Source organism: Eubalaena glacialis, chromosome 13 (genome assembly GCF_028564815.1).
Source record: "Eubalaena glacialis isolate mEubGla1 chromosome 13, mEubGla1.1.hap2.+ XY, whole genome shotgun sequence".
Taxonomy (NCBI): Eukaryota; Metazoa; Chordata; class Mammalia; order Artiodactyla; family Balaenidae; genus Eubalaena; species Eubalaena glacialis.
This window is the reverse complement of record NC_083728.1, coordinates 64,984,270-65,008,520: the sequence shown is the minus strand read 5'-3', so window position 1 is coordinate 65,008,520 and position 24,251 is coordinate 64,984,270. Positions and strand designations below refer to the sequence as shown.

The 24,251-nt window shown below is 46.6% G+C and overlaps 1 protein-coding gene across 11 annotated transcripts in view; it reads right to left on the bottom strand.

The window, feature by feature from the left end:
* Positions 1–24,251, bottom strand: part of CLEC16A (C-type lectin domain containing 16A) — a 207,838-nt gene that overhangs the window by 126,814 nt on the left and 56,773 nt on the right. For all 11 annotated transcript variants that reach the window (XM_061209908.1, XM_061209910.1, XM_061209914.1 and 8 more), the window contains 2 exons: positions 12,130–12,259; positions 8,164–8,264 (listed from right to left, as the gene is read on the bottom strand). In XM_061209908.1, coding sequence (XP_061065891.1) covers positions 8,164–8,264; positions 12,130–12,259 — 231 coding nt within the window. The remainder of the gene's footprint in view (positions 1–8,163; positions 8,265–12,129; positions 12,260–24,251) is intronic.

The window sequence follows — 24,251 nt, the reverse complement described above, 5'->3', positions numbered from 1 at the left end:
CCATGTTCCAGTAACTTCTCAGCAAAACAAAAAAAGCAAAAAGCCCAAGATTCCTCTTGGGTAAACAATGATAAATGGAGGGGGCAGGGAGTAGAAGGGCTAGTGGGTGGAGCAGGGGAGCCTTTAGGAAGACGAAGCTGCAAAACTCACCTCCCTTCCCCTTCCCCTGGGCCAGGGCCCTGCAGACTCGACAAAGGAGAGAGGGCTGCATCTGCTATTACAGATGTGAACCCGCCTTCATCATGGGGCCCGACGGAATCACAGCGAGAGCCTTCCTCCAACCGGTCAACCCTTTCCACTGTGCGATATTCATTTCGGTGCAGCATCTAATCTATTATGATTTACTGGAAGGCCTGAGCTAACATTTGGTTTTTATTAACATTGCTTTTATGTTAAAATTGTCTTATGATGGAAAATCTATTGGAAAGAGACCATTTCATTAGGGGCCCTGCTTAGAGGGCACGGGTCTGGAAAAGAGAGGCTGAAGGTTAAGTGCAGCTAACTGCCTGCTGCCTAACCAAAACAGAAACCACCCACCCACCCACCGCCACCAAACGGCCCCCACCAAATGCAGACCTGTGCTCGCAGGCCAGACTGGAGCATACACCAAGGGGCAGCTCCCCCTGCTAGGCAGCTTCCCCTGGGGGTGCCCCAGGCACCTGGGCCTCAGGGTGCTGAACGTGAACTCTCCAGCTTCCTCTCCCAACCTGCTTCATAGCGCACACTCGCTGGTTCTGGAAATGGCACCACCAGTCACACAGTGGCAGGAGGCAGGGCCCTGGGCATCACACAGACTCCTGCCGTGGTGCCCCCTCCCACCCAAATCAAGCAGAAGTCTCCGCCCCCGGCCCCACGCCTCCCCTTGTCTCCCTGTCTTCGTAAATGGCCACACACAGCTGCCCCAGCGTCCCTTTCCCTCACCCCCCACATCCAGTCCATCAGCTCGTCCTGGCTGTAGCTCCAAAATGTATCGTAAAACCTTCCAATTTTTCTCCATCTCTGTGGCCAATGCGCCGTAATTCAGTCTACGTTATCCCTGCCTGGACTACTGCAACAGCTTCCTCACAAGCCTCCCAGCCTTCCCCCTTGCAACTCACTCCCCCACCCCCATTAACCTACTTTCCATCCAGCAGCCAGGGTAATCTTCCAAAAATTTTCATCTGACCATGTCACTCTTCTACTTAAAAATCCTTTAGGTGTTTCCCACTGCACTTGGAATAAAATCTAAATTCCTTTTTGCGGCCTTCAAGGCCCTTCACGATCTGGTCCCTGCCCACCTGGTCAGCCTCACCTTGACCTGCTTTCTGCCCCTCAAACCTGTAAGGTCTTTTGCACCTCAGGGCCTTTGCACAGGCTGTTCCCTTTGCTGGGAGCACTCCTGCCTCAAATCTTTGCAGAGCCGACTCTTTCCCATTCTTCAGGCCTCAGCTCTGATGTCTGTTCCTCAGAGAAGCCTTCCCTGACCACCCAAGCTAGTGACCCCTGCACCACCACCCCTGGCTTCCTCCACAATCACAGATCATACCCGTCACGCTGCCTTCTCCTCCACCACTGTCGCCTTGCTCCCTCTGCAGCAGCCACACTCGCCACCAGGAAAATCTCTGTTTGGTTCACCGCTGTGTTCTCAATATTAACCACAGTGCCTGGCATCTAAGAAGGGCTTCAGAAATATTTGTCAGAAGGGTGAATGAGTAAATAAATGAAAAGCATTAGCAGGAAGTGGAAGAAGGAATTAAATTCCCTCGAATACAGAGTCCCACTCTTTTAGGAAGAAAGAGAGGTGGGCTCCCCAGCAGGACCTCGGCAGGGTCGTCTCTCTGGCCACATCATGGACGAAGGAGCGTGGTGTGCCAGCCACCACTTCTCCACTCCCCAGCACACAGCGGGGCTCCTGGAAGGAAGCCCGCTCAGAAAGCCAGCCCCCCGTAAGACGAAGTGTTCACCCACGTGCCCCCGGCCTTCTGGAGCTGGGCATCCCCACCCCCGCCAACAGCACCCTCCCTGCGGAGGCCCCGAGTGCACCGAGCACCGGCTGCCAGGAAGAGAGCAGCGCGGGGGAGCTGCCACTCGGCTGAGAGGCAATCAGTCAGCAAGCTTTGGCTGAGCGCTGACCGGGTGTCAGGCGCCGAGCTGAGTACTGCAGGAGGCCGTTGAGAGCGACGCGGTCTCTGCCTTCAGAGGCCCGGCGGTCCAGAGTGGGAGAGAAAACACGCAGAGCAAAAGCATAAAAAAGTGCCATGGGAACTTCATGGAAATTAAAAGCGTCTGCTTTTCCAAAGGTATTGTTAAGAAAATGAAAAGGCCAGCCATAGACTGGGAGGAAATCTTTGCAAAACACATCTGATAAAGGACTTGTATACAGAATATAAAGAACTCTCAAAACTCAACAATAAGAAAATGGACAATCCATTAAAACACGGGCAAAGGAAATGAGAAGATGGCAGACTAAGCACTTAAAAAGCTGTTCAACGTCATTAGTCATTAGGGAAATGCAAATTAAAATCACAATAAGACACCACTATGTACCCATTAAAATGACTAAAATTAAAAAGGTGGTCGTGCCACCCACTGGTGAGGGTGTCAGAACACCAGAACCCTTGTGCACTGGTGGTGGGATGTAAACGCATGCGTTCGCTTTGGAAAACAGTTTGGCAGTTTCTTAAGAACAAACACACACACACCTATCATATGATTCAGTCATCCCATTCCTCAGCATTTGTCCAAGAAAAATGGAAATACATGTCCATACAAAGACTTATATACAAGTGTTCACGGCAGCTTTGTTTGTAATGGTCAAAAGCTGGAAACAACCCAAACGTCCGTTCACAGATGAATGGGTAAACAAATTGTGGTACATTCACACAGGGAATACTACTCAAACATAAGAAGAAAGGAACCACGGACACACACAACATGGATGAATCTCAAAATAATTATGCAGATTGAAAGAAGCCATACAAAAAAAGAGTATTTATCGCACGATTTTATTTACATAAAAGTCTAGAAAGTGCAAACCAGCTATAGTGACAGGGAGCAGTTCAGAGTTGCCTAGGGAGAGGGGTGGGAGAAGAAAGGGACGGAGGGGAGACAAAGGGCAGGAGAAAACTTTTGGAGTGATGGATACGTACACTGACTTGACTGTGGTGATAGTTTCATGGGTGTATACATGTGTCAAAACTTATCAAATTGTACACTTTAAATATGTGCAGTTCACTGTTTATCAATTATACCTTGATAAAACTTTCTTTTTTAAATGCTACAACTAACTTCCAGCCAAGAAAGGCAAACCATCTAAAACAATGGTTACGAGACACTGGACAAGACAACAGGCAGCATAGGAGGGTGATCCTGAGAGAGAAGAAACTAAGGCAGTGTGCCCAGTGATTGCTCCAGGTCTCTGTCTGGAAAGTTTCCAGGCCTCACCACAGACAGAGAAAACCCAAACAAAGCTCACGGTCTCTCTGAGGTGAGAAGGCAGAGTCTGCAGTTCAGAGAGGCCAAGTGGCTGGAATTGATACGAGACAGTAGCAGAGACAGGGGAGCTGCACAGATCGGCAAGGGGGTTCCTTCTTAGGCTCCCGCTAAGTTCTGCCCTGTGCATGCAGGTGAGGAAAGGGAAAGGCCTGCTGGGAGGAGGCAGGTGGAACAACCCCAGGAGCTCACACGGGGCTGAGAAGAGCTCACATTCCCAGCGGCCAGCATGGAAGGACTACCTAATCATGGCTCATCGAGTAGAGCCCTTGGAAGGGGACGGCCTCTGTACTGGGGCCAAGTGAGCCAGAGACTAAAGGCTGTTCTGGACTAGCACCAACAAAGCTTAAAAGCAAGCGTCTAAGAAGACCTAAACGACTCCTAGTAACTTCACCCTGTCCCAGGACAAAGCCCAAAAATACTGAAAGGAAGCAAGAATTCAGCATCCAACAACATAAAATTCATAGTAACTGTCAACCAATCAAAAAATATCAGGCATACCAAAAAAAAAAAAAGAGAAAATATAACAAATATAACCTAAAATCAAACCAGAAGAAAAATCAATAATAGAAAGATGGCTAGAAATTACACAGATGATACAATAGACAAAAAGAAATCAGAAGGGAAATTATAAAATATTTTAAACTGAATAAAAATTAAACCACATATACCAAAATTTACTGCAGGCAGCTAAAGCAGTGCTTAGAGGAAAATGTACAGCATTAAACTCACATTTTATAAAAGAAGAAAAGTTTAAAAATCAATGACTGGTATGGAGAGGGTATGACTGAAAAGGAATAGCATGAGGGAATTTTTTGTTTGATAGAACTACAGCGTAACACCTGATTATAGTAGTGTTCACACAAATCCCTAAATATGCTAAAATTAATGGAACTACACACAAAATGAGTCAATTTTATTGTATGTTAATTTTTAAAAGTAAAATAAAATAAACTGAGTAGCATAAAAAAAAATCAATGATTTAAGCTTCCATCGTAAGAAACTACAAAAAGAAGAGTAAATTAAAATTGAAGTAAGCATCTAAAGGTAAGACATAAAGAACAGAAATCAATGAAATATAAAACAGAAAAACAACAGAGAAAAAAATCAATGAAACCAAAAGAAAGTTCTTTGAGAGGACCAATAAAATTAATATAAAATTGATAAATTTCTAGCCAAACTGATCAGGAAAAAAAAAAAATGAAGACCTCAACTATCGATACCATGAATTAGAAAGGGGGCACCACTATAGATCCTACAGACATTAAGAGGATAATAAAAGGGGAATTCCCTGGTAGTCCAGTGGTTAGGACTCTGTGCTTTCACTGCAGGGGGCATGGGTTCGATCCCTGGTCAGGGAACTTAGATCCCACATGCTGCACAGCACGACCGAAAAAAAAGGAAAAAAGAAAAAAAAAAAAAAAGGAGGATAATGAAGGAATATAGTAAAAAAAAGTTTATGCCAATAAATTCAACAGTTTAGATGAAATGACAAATTCCTTGAAAGACCTAAGCTACCAAAACTTGAACAGAAGAAACAGATAAGCTTTAATAATCCTGTATCTACTATAGAAATTGAGTACTTTGAAATCTTTTCTCAAAGAAAACTCCAGGCCCAGATGGCTTCACTGGTGAATTCTACCAAATAGTAAAGGAAGAAATAATACCAGTTCTACCAAAACTCCTCCAAGAAATTCAGGAGGAGGGAATACTTTCCAATTTATTTCGTAAGGTAAGCATAACTTGAGAGCAAACAAAACAAGAGAATTACAGGGAGACCACAGACTAGTAACACTCAGGAACATAGATGCAAAAATCCTTAACAAAGTTTTAGCAAATCAAATCCAACAAAGTATAAAATGTGCCTGCCACACGAGGCGGTACTAACCCAGAGTGAGTATCACCTGAAGGGATCAGAGAAAACTTCCAGGAGAAGGTGAGTTCTCAGCAGACCCTTGACAGTTGAGCAGAATTTCAATAGGTGGTGATGTTACAGCAGAGAAAATGGCAGGAAAAAACACAGATGGAGACAAGAAGGTGGCAGATCAGCCAAGAACAGGTAGCCGTGTTGGCTCTGAATGGGGTGGCTGCCAGGCTTCCAAAGAAGCTCCCTTCTCTGGGAGCAGTTCCAGACACAGAGCTGAAACCCCTGGAGCCAGCTCTGTGCTACGTGACCCTGACTCTCACCCACCCCACCCCCAGCCATAACTGACTGTGCCAGAGTTAGACATATCACCAGCCTGGAACAATGAGATCTCTTGCCCAACAGTTTGAAACCTGAACGGAGACAGACTCCCTGCTTGGGATCTGATGGGCCCACAACACGATCTACCTTAAGGGAAGTCCCCAGAGCTGGTCCTGCCCTTCCCTCGGCTTTTCGGCAACTTCTTGGATCCCACGAGCTGCCCCAGGGGCCTTCCTATAAGACTCTCTCTCTTAGTTAAGTTAATGTGAGGTGGTTTCCGCGCCTTGCAACCAAAAGAACATTAAAGAGTTCAGCGAGTACCATGACAGCCACTGCAAGTTTATCTCCATGCAAGAGTTCAATCACTGCGTAGTAAAGTTTGACTCCCTGGGCCGGAGCCAAGGGTTTATGACAGGGAAGTTGGTGGAATCAGGTCAAGTTAGAATGGTGGGTGCAATCCAGATACTCAAAATGGCAGGTACAGGAGACTGGAGTTCAAGGGAGAGAAGAAAGCACCAAAGGTTTCTGAACAGGGGAAGGACACGGTCAACACAGTCTTACAGAGAAACACCCGGCAGTGCTGTGGAGGATGGATTATAAAATGGCCGTGTGTTTGACCCCTCGGGGAGGCTGTGATCATGGCCACTGGGATGACGTGTTCAATATCTCTCTTGCTCTCGTGCCTTTGGTTCTCGCCTCCAGCACCTCACTTAGAGCCAGGCACTGAGTTGTGCTCAGTTAAATTCTGCTGATCAGACAGGCTGAAGAGGGAGAAATGACAATACCTGATGACTAAATGCTGGGCTCAAAGGAGGGAAAGAGCTAAAGGTCGTGGCAGTTTCAACCTTGGCTGGCAATTTCAACTGAACCAGAAATGGCAGGAAGTGTGATGAGGTCAGGGTATATTTTGGGGGGATGAGTGTGGTGTAGACAGACTGTTTCAAAGTGGTGCTCAATCACCTAGGTAGAAGTCTCCAGCGTGCAAGGGTCAGGAGTTCAGACTGCAGGGCTGGAGTGAGGCGGGCTTGGAAGGTGAGGGTCGGGGGAATGGCAGGCGATCCATGGGTGGGACCGACTCCCATCAGTCAGGCTTGGAGTTCTGTTTACTCCCAGTAACTGAGGGCTCCCGTGTGCCAGTCACCAAGGCAGGAGCTGGAGGGAGTCGCAGAAACCATGGGAGTGAACGAGATTGTGGAGGGAGGATTCGGAGCCTGCTATGCATCTTTTAGAAAAGTCTCGGGCTAGATCTACACCCTTGCGTGTGAGCACAATGACTTATACAGGAGAAGAGCCATCGTGGCCGGTCCTGTCTCTAGTGGGAAAAGCCTGGAAATAGACTCAGTGTCATTCAGTAAGGGGATGGCGGAATAAATGATGGCACAGACACAGGATTAAAAAGCACGAGGCAGTTCTATAGGGATGGGAAGTGACGTGTTGATACATGATGATGTGAGAAACACAAGGCACAGAACAGACAATAAAGAGTGAACCTCCATTCATGTTGGGCAGGGGGTGGGGAACCCACATAAATATAATAATATACACTTGTACTTGGGTTTGCATGGATATCTTTAAAAAGACACACAAGAAACTGTTAACATGAACTGCCTGTGAAGAAGAGAACTGGAGGACAAACTTGAGAGAGGAGGCCTTTTTCACTATATTTCCTTTTGCCACTAATCAACTTATTTATCATGATTAATGATTTAAGAGTAAGTACATACTTTATGTTGAGTGCTTTCTAAATGACTCCAGCCATAGGCTGTCTTAGTAAAACCCACCTCCAACTACCTCCCAATAAGCTTATGAAAAACCTACTAAAACAAAACTTGATGCAAAGTCTCATCTATGCCAAGCCCAGCGCTTGGCAGGGGCCAGAAGGAATATTCTTGATTTCTTCTTCAAAGAGATTCTGATGTGGTGCTTTGAGAACTTGCCCGTGTCAAGCCAGGTGGCACACACACCAGCGACTGTTCTCAGAGAGGAAGTAAATGAATGGATTCTAATCAAATCTGTCAGCTCCGCGGGAGTCTGATCCTGACCACTCGGCCTCAACAAGGGAAGCCAGAGAACCACACCTTTCTTCAGAAAGGAAACCTATGCTTCCACACCATCCACTCAGAGTCTATTTTAGCTCTGAACCCAGAACAGCACATCAACTTTTATAAATAGCAAAACCAAGATTACAATTTGACTGATTTCTGTTCTGATGTTAGGAAAGAGGTAGGAAGCCTAAGTCAGTTGTAAACCAAGGGGTTGAAAGCAAACCACAGTGCGAACAGTCATGCTGGGTTGGACGGTCAACACTTGAAACTCCCCCTCTGCCCGCCCCAGCCCCGTGCCGCCTGAGTAACCGATTCCTGTGGCTTTAGTCTGTAGAAAAGCACCTGAGAAATTCTAACGAGGCTGAAGAGAAGTTCTGTGGGAGTCTGCCAAAACCAGAAAGGAAATTCTTCAAGGAAAGCAGCTTTCCTTTGCCCTGAAGGCAGACAAGCTGAGCAGCTTACCTTTGTTATGAGACATCGCGTACAGGAGGCAGAGCACGAAGAGCGCGTGGTAATCGTCGTCTGGGCTGTCCAGGGCGTGGTACACCATATCCAGGAAGGGTCTGGAAAAGAGGGGCACGCATGAGCCTCACCTGCACACGGGAAGCAGCTGCCTTAGCCCTTTACAGCCCCACCGCCAGCATGCAGCGCGTCCGCCGTGTACCCAGTCCAGCACCAGGCCTGGAGGACACAAAGGGGACTGAGAGGCAGGCCCCGCCCGTACGAAGCTGCCGTCTCCAGGATAAACCGACTAAGGAACGAACCAACCGCTTAATCACTCAGCATCGTTCACCCGCTGTCCCAGACACTGGGGATAAATGATACCAAGTCTCTGGTCTTGCGGCACTTCCATGCCAGTGGGCAGACAGAGAATGGACACGCCACATCATCACTTCAAAGAGTGACAAGAGAATGAAGAAAACGGGGCAATGTGATAGACTCACAATAGCAGACAAGGCACCAAGTCTGAACAATTTTAGAATGTGGACCCTGGAGCAAGAACTGCCTGGGTTCGACTTCTGATTCTGCCTCTTCTTAGCTGCAAACCCTTGGGTACGTTACCTAAAACTTTCCCCCATCTGCAAGATGGGGATTAAACCCTTCGGGGTTACTGTGAAGATTCAAGTGAAATGACAACAGAGAGGCATTTAACACAGGCCCAGGCACAGGGTGGAAAGTGCTCATACATGAGAGCTGCTGTGGATTTCTATTTTGAGTATTCCAAGGGCACTTCTCCAAGATCTCACTTTGGCAGGTCCTGGCCCAGTGATTTCTTGGGCTGACCTTCCCGGACTGGAAGGGATCGATAGGAAGTCTCTCGCCTGATGCTTTGTGGGTGAGATCTATAGAGTGGCTGCAAATATCACAAACCGCATACCCTGAATGCTGCCCTTCCAGGTGAAGGGCCTGGCCCGGAAAGACTCTTCAACACGAGGATAATAGAATATGCACAGATCTGGCCTGTAGGCAGGAGGCTCTGATCCCATGACTGTCTGCGGCTGCCCCCGGATGCCAGGTTGAAGCCAAGAGAGCACAGCAACTCAATGAGTGACCAAGGGCACACTTTACCCCTGGAAGGACACAAGCTACTGTCAACACTGCTGACTGGGCGGGGGGAGCATGGGGGGCGAGATGGTGCAGCAGAGAAACAGGGAGACTATTCACTGCATAACATTTTATACTTTTTTGAATTTTGATACTCCACAAATGTATCACCGATTCAAAATATTATATTGAAAAATGCAGAAGCAGTGAAACGCACTTGTCATAACATTTCAAACAAACACGTGACACACAGAAATTAAAGGAAGAAACTTTTAAGGAACATTTACGTTCAGGCTCTATTTCTCTGGAGCCCCAGATCTGTCATCACCATTCAAATGCGCGAATAGTCTTGCCATGTGTGGATCTGTTTTTTTCTAAGCCCCTAGCAATAACGCTTCCAAACGTAAGAGCAGGATAAAGTATAAAACACTTTCTTGTAAGCCAGCTGCTTGGAATTTGGACTGTATTTTCATTTGGGAATAATAAGAATAACCAAATGCCCAGTAGCAGAGGGAGGGCTGAGTGGATATACCATCTTTCATGAGACGAAGTATTATGAAGCCATTAGAATTTTGTTTACTAAGAGTACGTAAGAATTTTGTTTACTAAAGTGAAAAAGATGCTTGGGGTTTGATATTAGAGAAAACCAAGAATAAAAAGTAATATACATGGCTATTGGGGGTATAAGCTATTGGGGGGAAGAAGGGCTGAATTCCCACTATATTGGCATTGAAAACTGACTGGCAGGAAATCACCAAAATGCTAATAACAGCTGCCTTTGAATTATGGAGAGCTTTTTTTCCTTCTTTATACTTTTCAAGTTTTACATTTTCTGAATGTGTATTACTTTTTAAATTTTAAAAGTTTTTTTTTTTTTTTTTTAAAGAAAAGAGAGAATGTTGTGAATGGTTTCTGGTTTCTTAAGCCTATATTTAACCATGAATGCAGATATAGCCCACAGTGTATGGCGAATATAAGGACAGTTCCACTTTGTACTATGCTGTTTCTTTGGACAAGCAGACCAATGTCAAGATCCAATTCATGTCAAGGACAAACTGTCCCCTCCCTCATCCTCAGTGCCCTCCTCCTGGCTCAGTGCAGGAGGTGAGAGGACAGAAGTCTGTGGTGGTGTCTCTGACAGCCAACAACTCAATACCTTTGCAAAGGTATTGGCAACTCCCCACGAGGGCCAGTCTCTCCCTGGCACCTGGTCTCAGAGCAGAGTGCAGCTCCTGTCCAGAGTTCCTGGGGGCCACAAATCTGCATGTGGCCCGACTTAAGACACAGGATCAGCTTCCATTATGAACCATGTGGTAGAAGATGCCAAAGTCACCGAAAGTTAAGAAACAATCTCAATCAACTCTAAGAAAACCCCTCTCTTCACTAAAATTCAGGAAAAAAAGAAGTCTCAACTCCAACACTCCAACGTAACCTTCTGGTCGGTTGACTTTTTGTTTTTGACACTACATGGGTATTTTTCCTCCTTTAGGAAAGCTACAGTATTACCATACTATGCAAAATACGTGCTGTTTCCATTTATTAGATCCTAAGAAACTGAACACATCATGACAGTATTCATGGAAAAGCAGCCGCTAATATTCTATTAAGCAGATGCGCCTACATTAGCTTAAGCATCCCCCACGACATGTCATTTTTGGTTTTTCAATGATTCATATTCAAATTAAAGCCGTGCAAGCACCTAAAGGTTGCTTCCCCCTCCCTTGCTGTGTTTAGAATGATTTTCTTAATCTTCAGAGCTTCAGGTGTCACATTTTGTTGTCACAACACAAAGTCAGAAAGGTCCTTGTCAGTACAACTGACAGCTCACATTGTGCTGCAATGATTTTTATTTAACCAAAACTAAAAGTGGTTCCCCTGTGCAACTGATAAAAATTAATCCTGTCTGTTAGATAATTGAAACACGTGCCAAGAAAGAGATAAACAAGACGCGGAGGAAAAAATTAGCCTGCTTCGAGTCTTCACTTTAAGTTGCATTAATAAATAGGATGCGTGTGTGTGTGTATGTGTGTGTGTGTGTGTGTGTGTGTGTGTGTTTCATCCACCCCACCGTGAGAGTTCAGGAAGTGAATGCCTTGCAGGCTGACAGAGAAACCATGTTGCTGCGCATTTATTACCACTAACATGGGATTAGGAGGTTATCGCAGGCATCTGCGCAGTAGGGCCATCTGATAAGGATGAAGAAGCCCTCCTAACAGTTTGCTGCAACTTCAGGAGCAGCCCTCCACCCAATTCCTTCTGGAAGGGGTGGTGCTACAGCAAGGCTGCAGGCAATGTGGCATCTGGAAGCTTTCAGAGGACATAGTTTGGGCAGCCATCACTGAAATGAACAATCAGGCAAGAAGTTGAAGGTGGACAGCAGCATTAAATCCAGCATTAAATCGTGCCGGCTGAGTCACGAGGTCAGGCCCTACAGACGGTGGTGCGCGTGGCGGCAGCAAATGAATGAAATCCAAACGCTTCCCCCAAGGGGATCCTTTCTGGGGACAGCAGAGTATGGCCAGGAGCGGCCAGTACAAGGCCACACCCGTTAGGACGCGGCCCAGCACCAAAGTGCTTGGGGTGGTGGTGCCACGCCTCGGTCACTCATTCCAAGGGGTGAATACCACGGCCTTGAGGGCCAGCTCTGTCCCTGTGGCCTCTCGAGAGGAGCCGTGTCTCTGGTGGAGAAGAAGGACGGCTTGGCCGGGAGGCAGAAGAGGCCATCGGCGGGGGGCGGGGGCGGGAAGAGGCCTGGCTTATCCTCTGTGGGCACCCGGCCAGCGCACCCCCTTCCACAACATCCCAGAGACCGAGCAGCGGTGCCCTATCCCCAGCCCCCGATGGCTGGCTCGATGGCAGCCCTCCCGCAGCCCCGGCGACTACCTGCTCCACTGGACGCTGTCCAGCCCAGTGGCAGCGCTCTTCTCCTCGTCCGTGGTGTTCTGCTCCTGCACCGAGGTGCTGGGCGCCAGCTCCGGGAGCTTGCTGCGCTCCATGATTACCATCTCTATCTCTGGAAGCAAACACAGACACCAGGATGAGCCCACACGGCCCCAGACAGAGCTTTACAGACACTCTCGTGCTCAAGACAGAGCCTGGCAGACCGCTCTGCACGCGTCCAGCAAACGCTCGACGGCGGTGGTGGAGCCCCTGCAACACGCACGCTGGGGGGAAATAAGACCGAGGCCTGAACCTCTCTCTCCTTTCATCTTGGCAGTGTCGAGAAATGGGGCCCTGATTTTGACAAGAAAGCACAGATTGCAATGATTTATTTCAAGATTTTTTTCTTCAACAGTTATTTATTCTACTTTATTGATACCATGCTTCCTTCCCAGAGGAGTTGAGGAGCGTGGAAGAAATGACACGTGGTTAATAAAACATAACCAAATTCACTGAAAATATTCTGAAACTGTTTACACTGTAGAAAGGGTCTGACACGACCGAAGCCTTCGTTTTCCCTTCCCACTTACAACTTCCAGAAAGCAGAGAGGGGGAGGGACCTCGTTTTACTTTTCCCAATTAAGTAGGGGCAACTTTTGTAGCACCTGACTTGAGCACCGTGTACATTTTCATTTTGAGAAAAAGGTCTGAACCAACAAAGGAACACATCCTGAGTTAGAGGTGGACGGTTGTTGTGCCGTGAGGTGTCCCGTTACAGAGTTCCTTGATGCATAGGTGTGGACCTTCAAATACTTAGCTCTTAGAACCCAGAGTTCTGGTAATGCCCCCAATCTTCGGGAGACATGATGAGGGGAAACAGATGATGAAATGTGAATCTGCATCTCTGTTCAGGAATGACGGGCCGCGGACCTGGGCTCTGCCACGGCCTTGCCATCGTCTTCCCCTGGACTCGTGCAGGAGCCTCCCACGTGGCCTCTGCTTCTCTTCTCGCCCCCCTAGTTTGTGGTCCACACTGAACCAAGTGATTTTAAGTGGAAATTAGCCCAGGTCCCCTTCTGCCTTCCCATCACACTCAGGACGGAATCCAAATGCCATCCATGGTATCAAGGCCTCGCACGGCCTGGCCCCCGTCCACCTCTGACCTCACCTCGGGGCCCTCCCCGCCCCGCCAGCTGTGCTGAGCTTCCTTCCCACTTGTCTTTGACCGGAGCAAGTTTGTTTCTGCCCCAGGATCTTTACAGGGCTGTTTGCTCTGCCTGGAATGCTCTCACCCCAGTCCTCCCTACCCAGGCACGACTCAATCACATTATTCGGGGCTCAGTTCAAACGTCACCACCTCAGAGACGTCTTCTCAGACACCCTCTCCACTGGTTTTTCCTTTACCTCTTTTAGTTATCATGAACTAAACTCCATATTTCATTCAGACTTCCTTAGTTTCTCCCTAATATCCTTTTTCTATTCTAGGATCCCATCCTGGATACCACGTTATACCCAGCTGTCATATCTCCTTAGGCTCCTCTTGGCTGTGACGGTTTCTCGGAGCTTCCTTCCTTACAGTTTGAGGAGACTGGTCCTCATTTTGTAGAATGCCCCTCAATCTGGGGCATTCTGACTGACGTTTTTCTGATAATTAGACCGGGGTTATGGGTTTCTGGGAGGAAGACCGCAGAGGGGAAGTGCCCCTCTCATCACATCCTATCAAGGGCACAGGCTATTGACATGACTTATGGCTGTGGATGGTCATCTGAATCATTTGGCCAAGCAAATGTTGGTCAAGTTTCTCCACTGGAAAGTGACTTTTCCTCCTCCTTGCATCCCACACCCCTTGAAAGCAAGTCATTAAGCACAGCCCACACTTAAGAATTAAGGAGTTCTGTTCTGTCTCCTTGAGGGAGGAACAGCTACATAAATTACTGGGAATTCTCCTGTATAGATCTGTCCCCTCCTCCCCATCTTGATTTTACTTTATAGTATGTATAACTACAGGTATCCCCACCTTTTCGAAAAGTTTGCTTTAGGCCACTTCGCTTTTACGAAAGACCTACATTAGTACCTGTTTTTCTAACCGAAAGAAACCCGAAAAGGATTTTCCCTTTTACAAAAATAGGCAAAAAGCAGAAATAGCACTGAGCATTGGTGTTGCAGCAACCGTTATAGAGGTGGCAGGCACCCCAAGCAGCGGGAGCGGCCCCGCCAAGCTCCTTCCCAGGAACCGCACTCAGCACCTCAGCGTCAAGCTGCCGTAGCTCTGAACTGTGTCTGGGAGCATTGGTGCTTTACCTCCATTTATTTTGTGCATCTGTTACCAAGATGTGTCCTAAGGTAATTGCGTCTTGGCTTTACGCCATCTTGTCCTACGAAAGGTTTCATAGGACCGCTCTACTTTTGGATCCCGGGGGGGGGGGAAGCTGCACCTGGATTTTCTGTTTTCTATTTATTGGTTTGCTTGTTTCTTGTCTGCCTTCCCCCACTAGGATGTGGGCTTCATGAGAGCAGCTGCCTTATCTGTCTTGCTCTCTCCCAGAACTCCAGTGTCTAGTCCAGGGCCTGGCACACGGCAAGTGCTCATTACACATCTCTGGAGCGGAGCAATGGATGACAGGCCACCGGGGAGGTTTTGGCGGCAGGCAGGGCTGGCAACGATGCACGGCAGCTGTGGCGTGCAGGGCGCCCCACCCAGCCTGCGATCAGTGTGTGCACAGTGCCTGCACCGGGGGGTGTCGCATCCTCGCCACCTTTCTGGGACTCTGTTAGGCGTGACCGTGCTTGCGACTATCCTCTAGCTTGAGGACTGCATCCCCACATGCCCACGTGGGCCCGGACCCGGGGGAGGGGGCTTACTCGCACCAGGCCCTTCCCTCCCAATGTGGTCTGGAGTCAGACGCCGCAGATCAGAGTCTCCCACAGGGCCGACCCTCTCACACAGGTGGGGGCTGACACACGATTTTTAAGTGGAATGTGCCTGCATAGTTTTGTATTTATTTTAATGTGCATTAGAAGAAAATTCTAGCTGCACAGAAAACCTGTTCTTTTGTGGATGTTACTGCCTAGGATGAAGCTAAATTTAAGAAAAAACAAGTGAATCAATTCACCAAGAGCTACGGAGTAAACAGCAGTCCACGCAGCCTGCGGCCACGGCAAAGGGTGGGAGGTGCTGCAGACTGCTGTCTGAGAAGCACCATTCTCTCCCGTCCTCGCATCCTCCCCTCCACCAGCCTCCTTCAGGTGCCTCCCAACTACCCCCGTCTTCTCCAAAGTGGGGTGCAGACACACTTCAGTAGGTATGCCAGATGATTCGCTAGGCAGTACCTCTTTTATTTTTAATTATTATCATCTTTTAAAAATCTACTCTGTGTTATGATGTACGTAACATTTGTACATCAATACAGATATGTATAGTTTATAATAAATGTATATCTATTGGGGAGATGCATGTTCAATTATGTATTTATTTGTGTTTACTGCTGGGGCGTGCCATCAAAGACATCTGAAGACTACCAAATGAGATGATGGTGCCAGTCTCCGGCTTCTGCCCTGTGACCTTTGACCTGCTTCCCATACTGCTGCGAGGCCCCCTTCCTCGTCGACTGCCTGGCTGACACAGCAGGAACTCAGCTCCAAGGACTCACCAAGGTTCCGGGGCCAAGCCCTAGTGCCTCCACCTGCTGTGACATGGTTGTCCCTTTTTGGCTTTTTAATCTCCCTGGACACTCTGAGAATTCTGGAATAGAGGAGAGGTTAAAGATAATCCAGTCTAGTGCTCACCAAACTTTGTTGAGCAGGTGCATATTAAGTCTGAACGACAATTTCCCAGGGCACCACCATGGTAAGAGGTGAGAGCAGAGCTGCTCCAGGTACAGAGTGGGTGGGCGGGTTCCCTCACGGCCTCCACAGAGGCCCCTGAAGCTCCTTTCTGGAATTCTGGAGCTTCCCACAAAATGGCCTGAAAACCACTAGTTTGGTCCTGGATACTGAATCTGAAGAAACAGAAACCCAGCAGTATAATGACTCAACACAGCTAGAAAAGCAGCCGCCACAGAAGCCAAGCCTGCTCCCCCTCCCACCTCCTACGTCATGTCCCGGTGCAGAACCAGGCCGACGAGGGAATCTCCATGCACAAGGAGGTTCCCGAACCTCGGCTGTGTCCCCCTGGTTCTCACAGCTGCACCCCTGCTCCCCTCCTCCAGCCGGCACAGCTGTGGGATGGGCTGCCCTGCTTGTTTTCCAGGTAAAATATACAACGCTTCTTCCAAAGCCAAACAGGTTTTTCCCCTTCTTTTAAACAATTTTATCCAAACAACTCTTAAAAGTAGTGATGCTTACCTAGGTCTGCCAGCTCCCTGCAATTGTATGCAAAATGCTATGTGGGCATGAGAGGAGTGGCTAATAGGTTTCTGAGGAGAGGGTCTCGCCAGATTCTCACCGTTCCAAAATGGATTCTACAGCCATCTTTGAAAGTGGCTGCCGAAGAGCATCTGGCCTGTCTTGGTGATTGAGGGTCAAAGGGCACCCCTCTTTATGCCACACCAGGACGGCCGGCATGGTTCTGCACAGCCTTCTGGGCCCCCCACTGCCACATCTCTCTGCTGACACTACGCCCGCCTCAGTGAGGCCTAGCTCCCCTCCCAAGGTGTATTCGTCACGCTGCTGCCACCAGGGAAAGCAGACCAGTGGGCTCACGTGGACACAGATTTCCACTGATGGTCCCTGAGGCCAGGACCCAGGTGCTGATGATGAATTCCCAGGGGGCGCCATCTGAACCTCAGTTATTAGGTTCTTTACCATGAGCTCCCACCCCACCAGGTTTCTGTTTTGGAGTCCGAAGGGACTGCAGCAACACCCTAGCCCAGTTTTGCTCAAACTTCAGTCATTTGCCTGCCTTTACAATTTCTGCCATGTCTGTGTGTTGCTTGTACTATTTGTTATTTACTTAATCATTTTATTTGAACTCCCACTTTTTTTTTTTTTTTACTTAAATACATTTTCAACGAAAATTTTAAATCACTCCTACATCCTTCAATTGAGCAATCCCACTCGCAGGAATTTATCTGGAAGATACACCTCCAACGATATAAAAATGCACACCTACAAGGGTATTCAGTGCACTGTTATTTGTAATTGCAAAATGCTGGAAACTACCTAAATGTCTGAGCATAAAGATTGGTTGAATCAACTATGGTACGCACAGTGCAGCTGGGAAAGGAATGAGGAAGATCGCTGGTGAACTGATACGGAGTGATTTCCGGAGATAGTGCTAAGTGAAGAGAGCCAGGTGCCAAAGAGCATACATCGTGGGCTATACCCTGCGTGTAAGAAAGAAGGGAAAATAAGGAAGCATACCTACCTCTGCGGCTTTTTACACAAAGAAACGCAGGAAGGATATTCCAGAGAACAATAAGTTAGCTATCTACAAGAGGGAGGGGAACAGGATGGAAAGCATGTGGGAGGAAGGACACTTCTTTATACAAACCCTTTCGCAAAAGTTTTGAGTTTGTTAACATTCCAAATTATTTTTTTAAAAAAATTAAATCAATACGAATGGGAAGGGAGAACCCTAAACTAAAACAAACAACAACAAAAAAGACCAAAATATATTTCAAATGAATACCATACCTATCCTGAAGGGGGAAAAGAAAGGAAAGGCAGACAGATCCAAGTAGTTCATGACACAATACTTGACTCTATACCGTCAATTTGTGGACTGGGGATACATGAAGTATTTGGTGGTGGTGGGGAGCGGGAAACTGCAAACAACCCTGAACTCTTTATTTCTCAAACAATAAGCAGTTCTGGAACTTTTAAAAGATGTATTATAGGATTGAGCAAATCGTAAATGTTTTGATGTCACTGGGAGCCAGGGCTCTCGCTGTAAAAGAAGAGACATACAAATCTGGAGTGGGGGAAGGCAAGAAAGAACCCTCTGGGAATTGACTGGAATTGGAGGAATCAGTAATGTGTATTTTGTATACATACATGCATATATTTCCTAGCCCTGTGCATTGAAAGGGCCAAAAAGCAAGACACCCCATGTAGTCATGAGCACATCTGGTGCCCAGATCTTGGCCTCTAACACCATCGCCCATTGAAAGGAACCAGGGCTTTTCAGAGAAATTAACCCCGAGGAAGAGCACAGTAGGTGGGAAATGAACCTGGAATACCTTGTTATGACAGAAAGTGTCAGGACTGATTGAAAAAAAATGATGGGGGCAGATCACAAAGACATAGGAGCCAGCTTGAAAGGGTTCTCAAGGGCCAAATCTGGGATGATTTGAGTATCAAATTAATTAAACACAGTAATGAAATATAAACCACTAAAAAACTGGAATCCATGAGTCTGTGCCAAGAAGAGATAGATAAATAAATAAATGAATGGGAAGAAGGGAGGAATCTTGCTTACAATGGAATACCGAGTGCTGACACTGGAAAACCAACATTCTACCACCATCCTGGTGAAGACTGGGTCAGCAAGAATCATCAATGAATGCCATATCTAAGGGGGAGTTTTTTTTAACTGAAGTATGGTTGACTTACAATATTGTGTTAGTTTCAGGTGTACAGCAAAGTACGCACACATATATATATTCTTGAACATATATATATTCTTTTTCAGATTCTTTTTCATTATAGGTTATTACAAGATATTGAATATAGTTCCCCGTGCTATACAGTAGGTCCCTGTTGTTAACCTACTTTATATAAAGTTGTGTATATCTGTTAATCCCATACTCTTAATTTATCCCTCCCCACCACTTCCCCTTTTGTAACCATAAGTTTGTTTTCTATGTCTGTAAGTCTGTTTTGTAAATAAGTTCATTTGCATTTTTTTAGATTCCACATATAAGGGATATATGATATTTGTCTTTCTCTGTCTGACTTACTTCACTTAGTATGAAAATCTCTAGGTCCATCCATGTTGCTGCAAGTGGCATTATTTCATTCTTTTTTTATGGCTGAGTAATATTCCATTGTACATATACACCACATCTTTATCCATTCATCTGCTAATGAACACTTAGGTTGCTTCCATGTCTTGGGTATTGTAAATAGTGCTGCTATGAACATTGGGGTATGTGTATCTTTTCCAATTAGAATTTTTGTTCTTTCTGGATATATGCCCAGGAGTGGGATTGCTGGTTCATATGGTAAAACTATATTTAGTTTTTAAAGGAATATCCATACTGTTTTCCATAGTGGCTGAACCCAGTTTATTGGGTTGGCCAAAAGGCTCCTTCGGTTTTTAAAGTAAAAATAAAAGACACATTTTTCATTTTCACCAAGAACTTTATTGAACAACATATTCACCATTTTGTTCCCCTACCTTCTGCCATTTTTCAGGCAGCTTCATAATTCCATCTTCCCAAAACTTTTTATCTTTTTGAGCAAAGAACTGTTCCAGGTGCCTTTTACAGTCTCCAGGGAATTGAAAATTTTTCCACGAAGAGAATTTTGTAAAGACCGAAATAAACGGAAATCCGAAGGTGCAATGTCTGGTGAATACTGCAGATGAATTGGAACTTACCAGCCAAGATATAACAGTTTTTGCCTGGTCATCGAAGAACATGCAGTCTTGCGTTATCCTGATGGAAGATTATGCGTTTTCTGTTGACTAATTCTCGATGCTTTTCTGCTGCTTTCAGTTGGTCTACATGGGAGTAGTATTTGTTGGAATTAATTGTTTGGTTTTCTGGAAAAAGGTCATAATAGAGGACTCCCTTCCAATCGCATCATATATACAACATCACCTTCTTTGGATGAAGACCAGCCTTTGGTGTGGTGGGTGGTGGTTCATTTCGCTTGCCCCACGGTCTCTTCCATTCCACATTATTGTACAGCATCCACTTTTCATTGCCTGTCACAATTTGCTTTAAAAATGGAACGCTCTCCTTACGTTTAAGTAGAGAATCGCATGAGGAAATACGGTCAAGAAGGTTTTTTTCCGCTTAACTTACGTGGAACCCAAACACAAAAGCGATTAACATAACCAAGCTGGTGCAGATGAATTTCAACGCTTGATTTGGGTATTTTGAGTAGGTCGGCTATCTCCCGTGTGGTATAACGTTGACTGTTCTCAATTAATGTCTCGATTTGATCTCTATCAACTTCAACTGGTCTACCCAACCCTGGAGCATCGTCCAGCAAGAAATCTCCAGCACTAAACTTCACAAACCACTTTTGATATGTTCGATCAGTCACAGCACCTTCTCCATACACTGCGAAAATCTTTTTTTGCGTTTCAGTTGTGTTTTTACCTTTCTTGAAATAATAAAGCATAATATGCCGAAAATGTTGCTTTTTTTCTTCCATCTTCAATATTAAAATGTCTACATAAAAATTCACCAATTTTGATAAGTTTTTTTTTTTTAAATGCACACTAATATGACAGCTATCACAATACAATCTAACAAAATTGTTTCAAATGAAGTTAAAGACAACTAAGCACTACTGGAGCCATCTTATGGAAAAAACCAAATGAAATTTTTGGCCAACCCAATACCTCCCCGCCAACAGTGCAGGAGGGTTCTAAGGGGGAATTTTAATAAGGCACAGAATATCTGCATTATCTCCAAGTGTTTCCCCATGGATTGCTAATTAGTTGCTAAGAAAAGGGAAAGTAACGATACAGTGCAGAAACTAGGCCATACCTTAACCAGGTGGCCAAAATTAACATCACCTATGAAGGACAGACAGAAGGGCATCATGTGCCTCCAGATGTAAACAGGTGTTCTTTATACTATTTTTGCTTTTTTTCACTTTTTATAAATTTGAAATTATTTTCAAATAAAGTATTTTTAGCAATTGCTACAATCAGCATAAAACCAGTATAAACAGAAAGCAACTGTGAAAATATACACACAATGAATAAACAAAACAGTGCTGAGGCCTGTTGTGCGCATGGAAAGGGGAGATGAGGGAAAGTGAGGGGGTGTCAGACACATACACCCACCACGAGGCTCCCCTGAAGCTGAGCTCTCGACAAAAATCCTCACACTATGGTCTTCAAGGCCCTCTCCGTCCCACCCAAAGCCATCTCCATGTCCACAGTGGGGGCAATGCTGCTCTAGCGGAATCTCTGCAGCTTATGGAAGGGAAACTGAGGCGCAGAGGGATCAGGAGGTGGGCTCTGCCCCTGGCTGCTGTAGGTGCCTCTTCCAGCTCTGCCCGTCAGCTGTGTTGTGTAAACGAGCATCTGTGCGATATCAGCTCCTGTGCCAGGCACCGTGGCCCATGATCGTGAAGGCTCCAGCACCCGAGCCTGCTGGTGGGGGGACCCCTCACACCACTGAGTTTTGAGCCTCTGGAAGTGGAGGGACATGCCTGTGAAGCTGCCAGGCTGGGAGCAAGAACCCAAATGTCCAGCTCCTCTGGCTCCAGCAGGCCCTGCCCGGGCCCTCCTTGGCCTCTATTGTTTCCACAAAAACCTCCAAAAGCAAAAGAGGATCTGCACATCCATATTCACAGCAGCATTATTCACAGTAGCCAAAAGGTGGAAGCAACCCAGGCGTCCACCAATGGATGGAAGGATAAGCAAAATGTAGTATATCCAAAAAATGAAATATCGTTCAGATTTAAAAAGGAAGAAAATCCTGCCACATGGTACAACATGGACGAATCTTGTGGAATGATGCTCAGTGAAATAAGCCAGTCATAAAAGACAAATACTGTATTGATTCCACTTATATGAGGCACCCGGACTAGTCAAATTCATAGAACCAGGAAGCAGAGTAGTGGCTGCCAGGGGCAGGAGGGATGGAAAATGGGGAGCTGTTTTGTGGGTACAGTTACAGTTTGGGATAATGAAGCATTCTGGGGCTGGAAGGTGGTGATGGTTGCACCACGATGCGAATGTGCAGGAGAGGCCTGAGGACTCTCAGGACCCAAGGACGTCAACCTCCGTCCCTTGATATGACAACTCTGGCCCAACCTGTGAGCTTCCCCAGTACTCTGACACACTTGATTTTTTTAAATAACAACCATAATTCATCAACTTCCCAGGATGATGGGCATTCTAATCTGATTAGTATTTGGTAAATGAAGTGCTTTTCAGGGAAATGACAGGCATGACCTCCCAACAGTCTTTGACTTGCCAAGTTCAAGGATTTTCTCAGTTGTCCTCTGTGGTCAACATTCCAGCGATCACGGTGAGGCCAGACAATAAAAAGAGGGGAAGGGGATGATAAGAAAGCCTTCAAAAGAAGGTTAAGGGAAAGAGGAGAAAGCTGCCCTTGCTGGTTACCTAGGAAATATGGGAAGGACCGCATGCTACTGGCTGGCTTTGGAGCAGAATTGTAAGAGGCCAACAGAGCCTGGCAATGACAGGGTGTGTATGTGCTGAGTGTCTGGGGTACCCCTTCCTTTGCTTTTATTATCGTTTACTGGACAGCACGAGATTGAATGCAGAATGTTTTTTCTGGGAAGTTGCTTTTCAGAGGATTTGTCTAAACTGACCTCCAATCCTTCTCCTTATACTAGCTAAGCCCATTGGAAAAGCTGGTGCTCCCACACCTCTCTACCCCAGTGGCCCATGCCCCACCACAACTCAGCCACCTCACTATTCGTTACAGAAATGAACAGAGAAACAGGCCCCACAGAAACTCGCCGGGGTGACCAAGCACAGAGTCCCCCCAGCCAAGCTCAAGTCCCCCTTCCAGGCCCCTCCCTCTGCTCTTCATCTTGCCAGGGCTCCTATTCAGTGCTCAGGTGTCACATGCTAAATGCTGAGGCACCGACGTTCTCACTGCTGACAACCTGAGGGCTGGGCATCGTGTAGCCCCCGTATCGGTAAAGAAGCACAGAAAGGGTGATGACTTGCCCAGGGTCACACAGCTGCTCGGGGGCTGAGCCACAGGCGTCTGGGCTCACAGCCCCGACCTCCTGATAGCTAGTCCCTGGCTCGCCCCAATCAGAAAACTGCCGGGCCTGGGGTTGGCTCTGGCTTTGCAGAAATGAGGCCAGGTTCCATTTCATTTCAGTAGAAACTTCAAACAAAAGAAAAGAAAAAAAAAAAAAAAGCCAAGCTGGGGCTCCAAACTCCTAGGCACCCCCAATGCCCAGCTGACTTGGCAGGTTCAAAGTCAGTGCCATTCTCTTCCCTCCATGCCCACGTGGGGATTCAAGAAAGGAGTAAGCTTTGAAGGTCAGGCTGTGAAACTGATGCCTACACTTTTTCCATAAGCAAAAAACCTATTTTTCCATAGGCCAAACGCTATTTTTCAAACAAGAAGTTCAAACGATTCATTCCCTTGTCCCAGGTCCATTTATTAAGTTACTGCTCTAACTGAATCCAAAAAGAGATGACGGTCCTTCCACAGACTGAAGAGGAGACTGACATGGAAGTGCATCTGGGTGGACTCGCCTCTGGCCAGAGGGACCAGGGCACCCTGGTCTTCCTTTCAGCACTCAACTTCTGAAAAGTGAGGGGGCCCTGTGATTTCTTTTGGTTTCAGAATGGGTTGCCCATCACTTGGGACCTGAGGCAGAGCACATTTCTCTGCAAATTGGGGGTGAGAGTGGAGGGTCCAGGGGTGCATATTCATTTCACACAACTTCCTTGTCAGGGCTTAAATGTGGAGGAGGTGTGAATTCTGGGTGCTGCATTTGTAGAAAAAAAACAAGTCAATGCCACATACAAATCAGGTCATGGCAGAATTGTGACTTGTGACCACATGTCTTTTGACTCCTGTGCTTTATGCCACCTTTTTAAGTAAAGATTTCACCACTGAAATGGGTGAAAATGTCAGAGTATGAAGGGGGGAACTGGCGCCAGCATCTCTTTACTCGAAGAGTCAAGGCTGTCAACAAGCCCCTAGATCCAGGGACAATGCAAGAATGCACGCGAGAGAAGAAATAACTTGGAGGAGAAAATAGCCACATGTCCACCTCAAAACAGGAAGGGAATGGAAAAGAAAAAAAAAAAATACAGGAAGGGAGAAGACGGCCTGAGGAAAATGGCGGAGTACACAGAAATAGTGTGGCTTTCTAAGGGAACACCAGCTGTTTCTCCTGGCCTGGCACCCACGCCCCCTTCTTCTGATAAACGCACCTTATTTCTTTCTGAGGCAGTCACCTTAGGGTAGACACACAGGGCCTGGCCAATCAGCACAGAA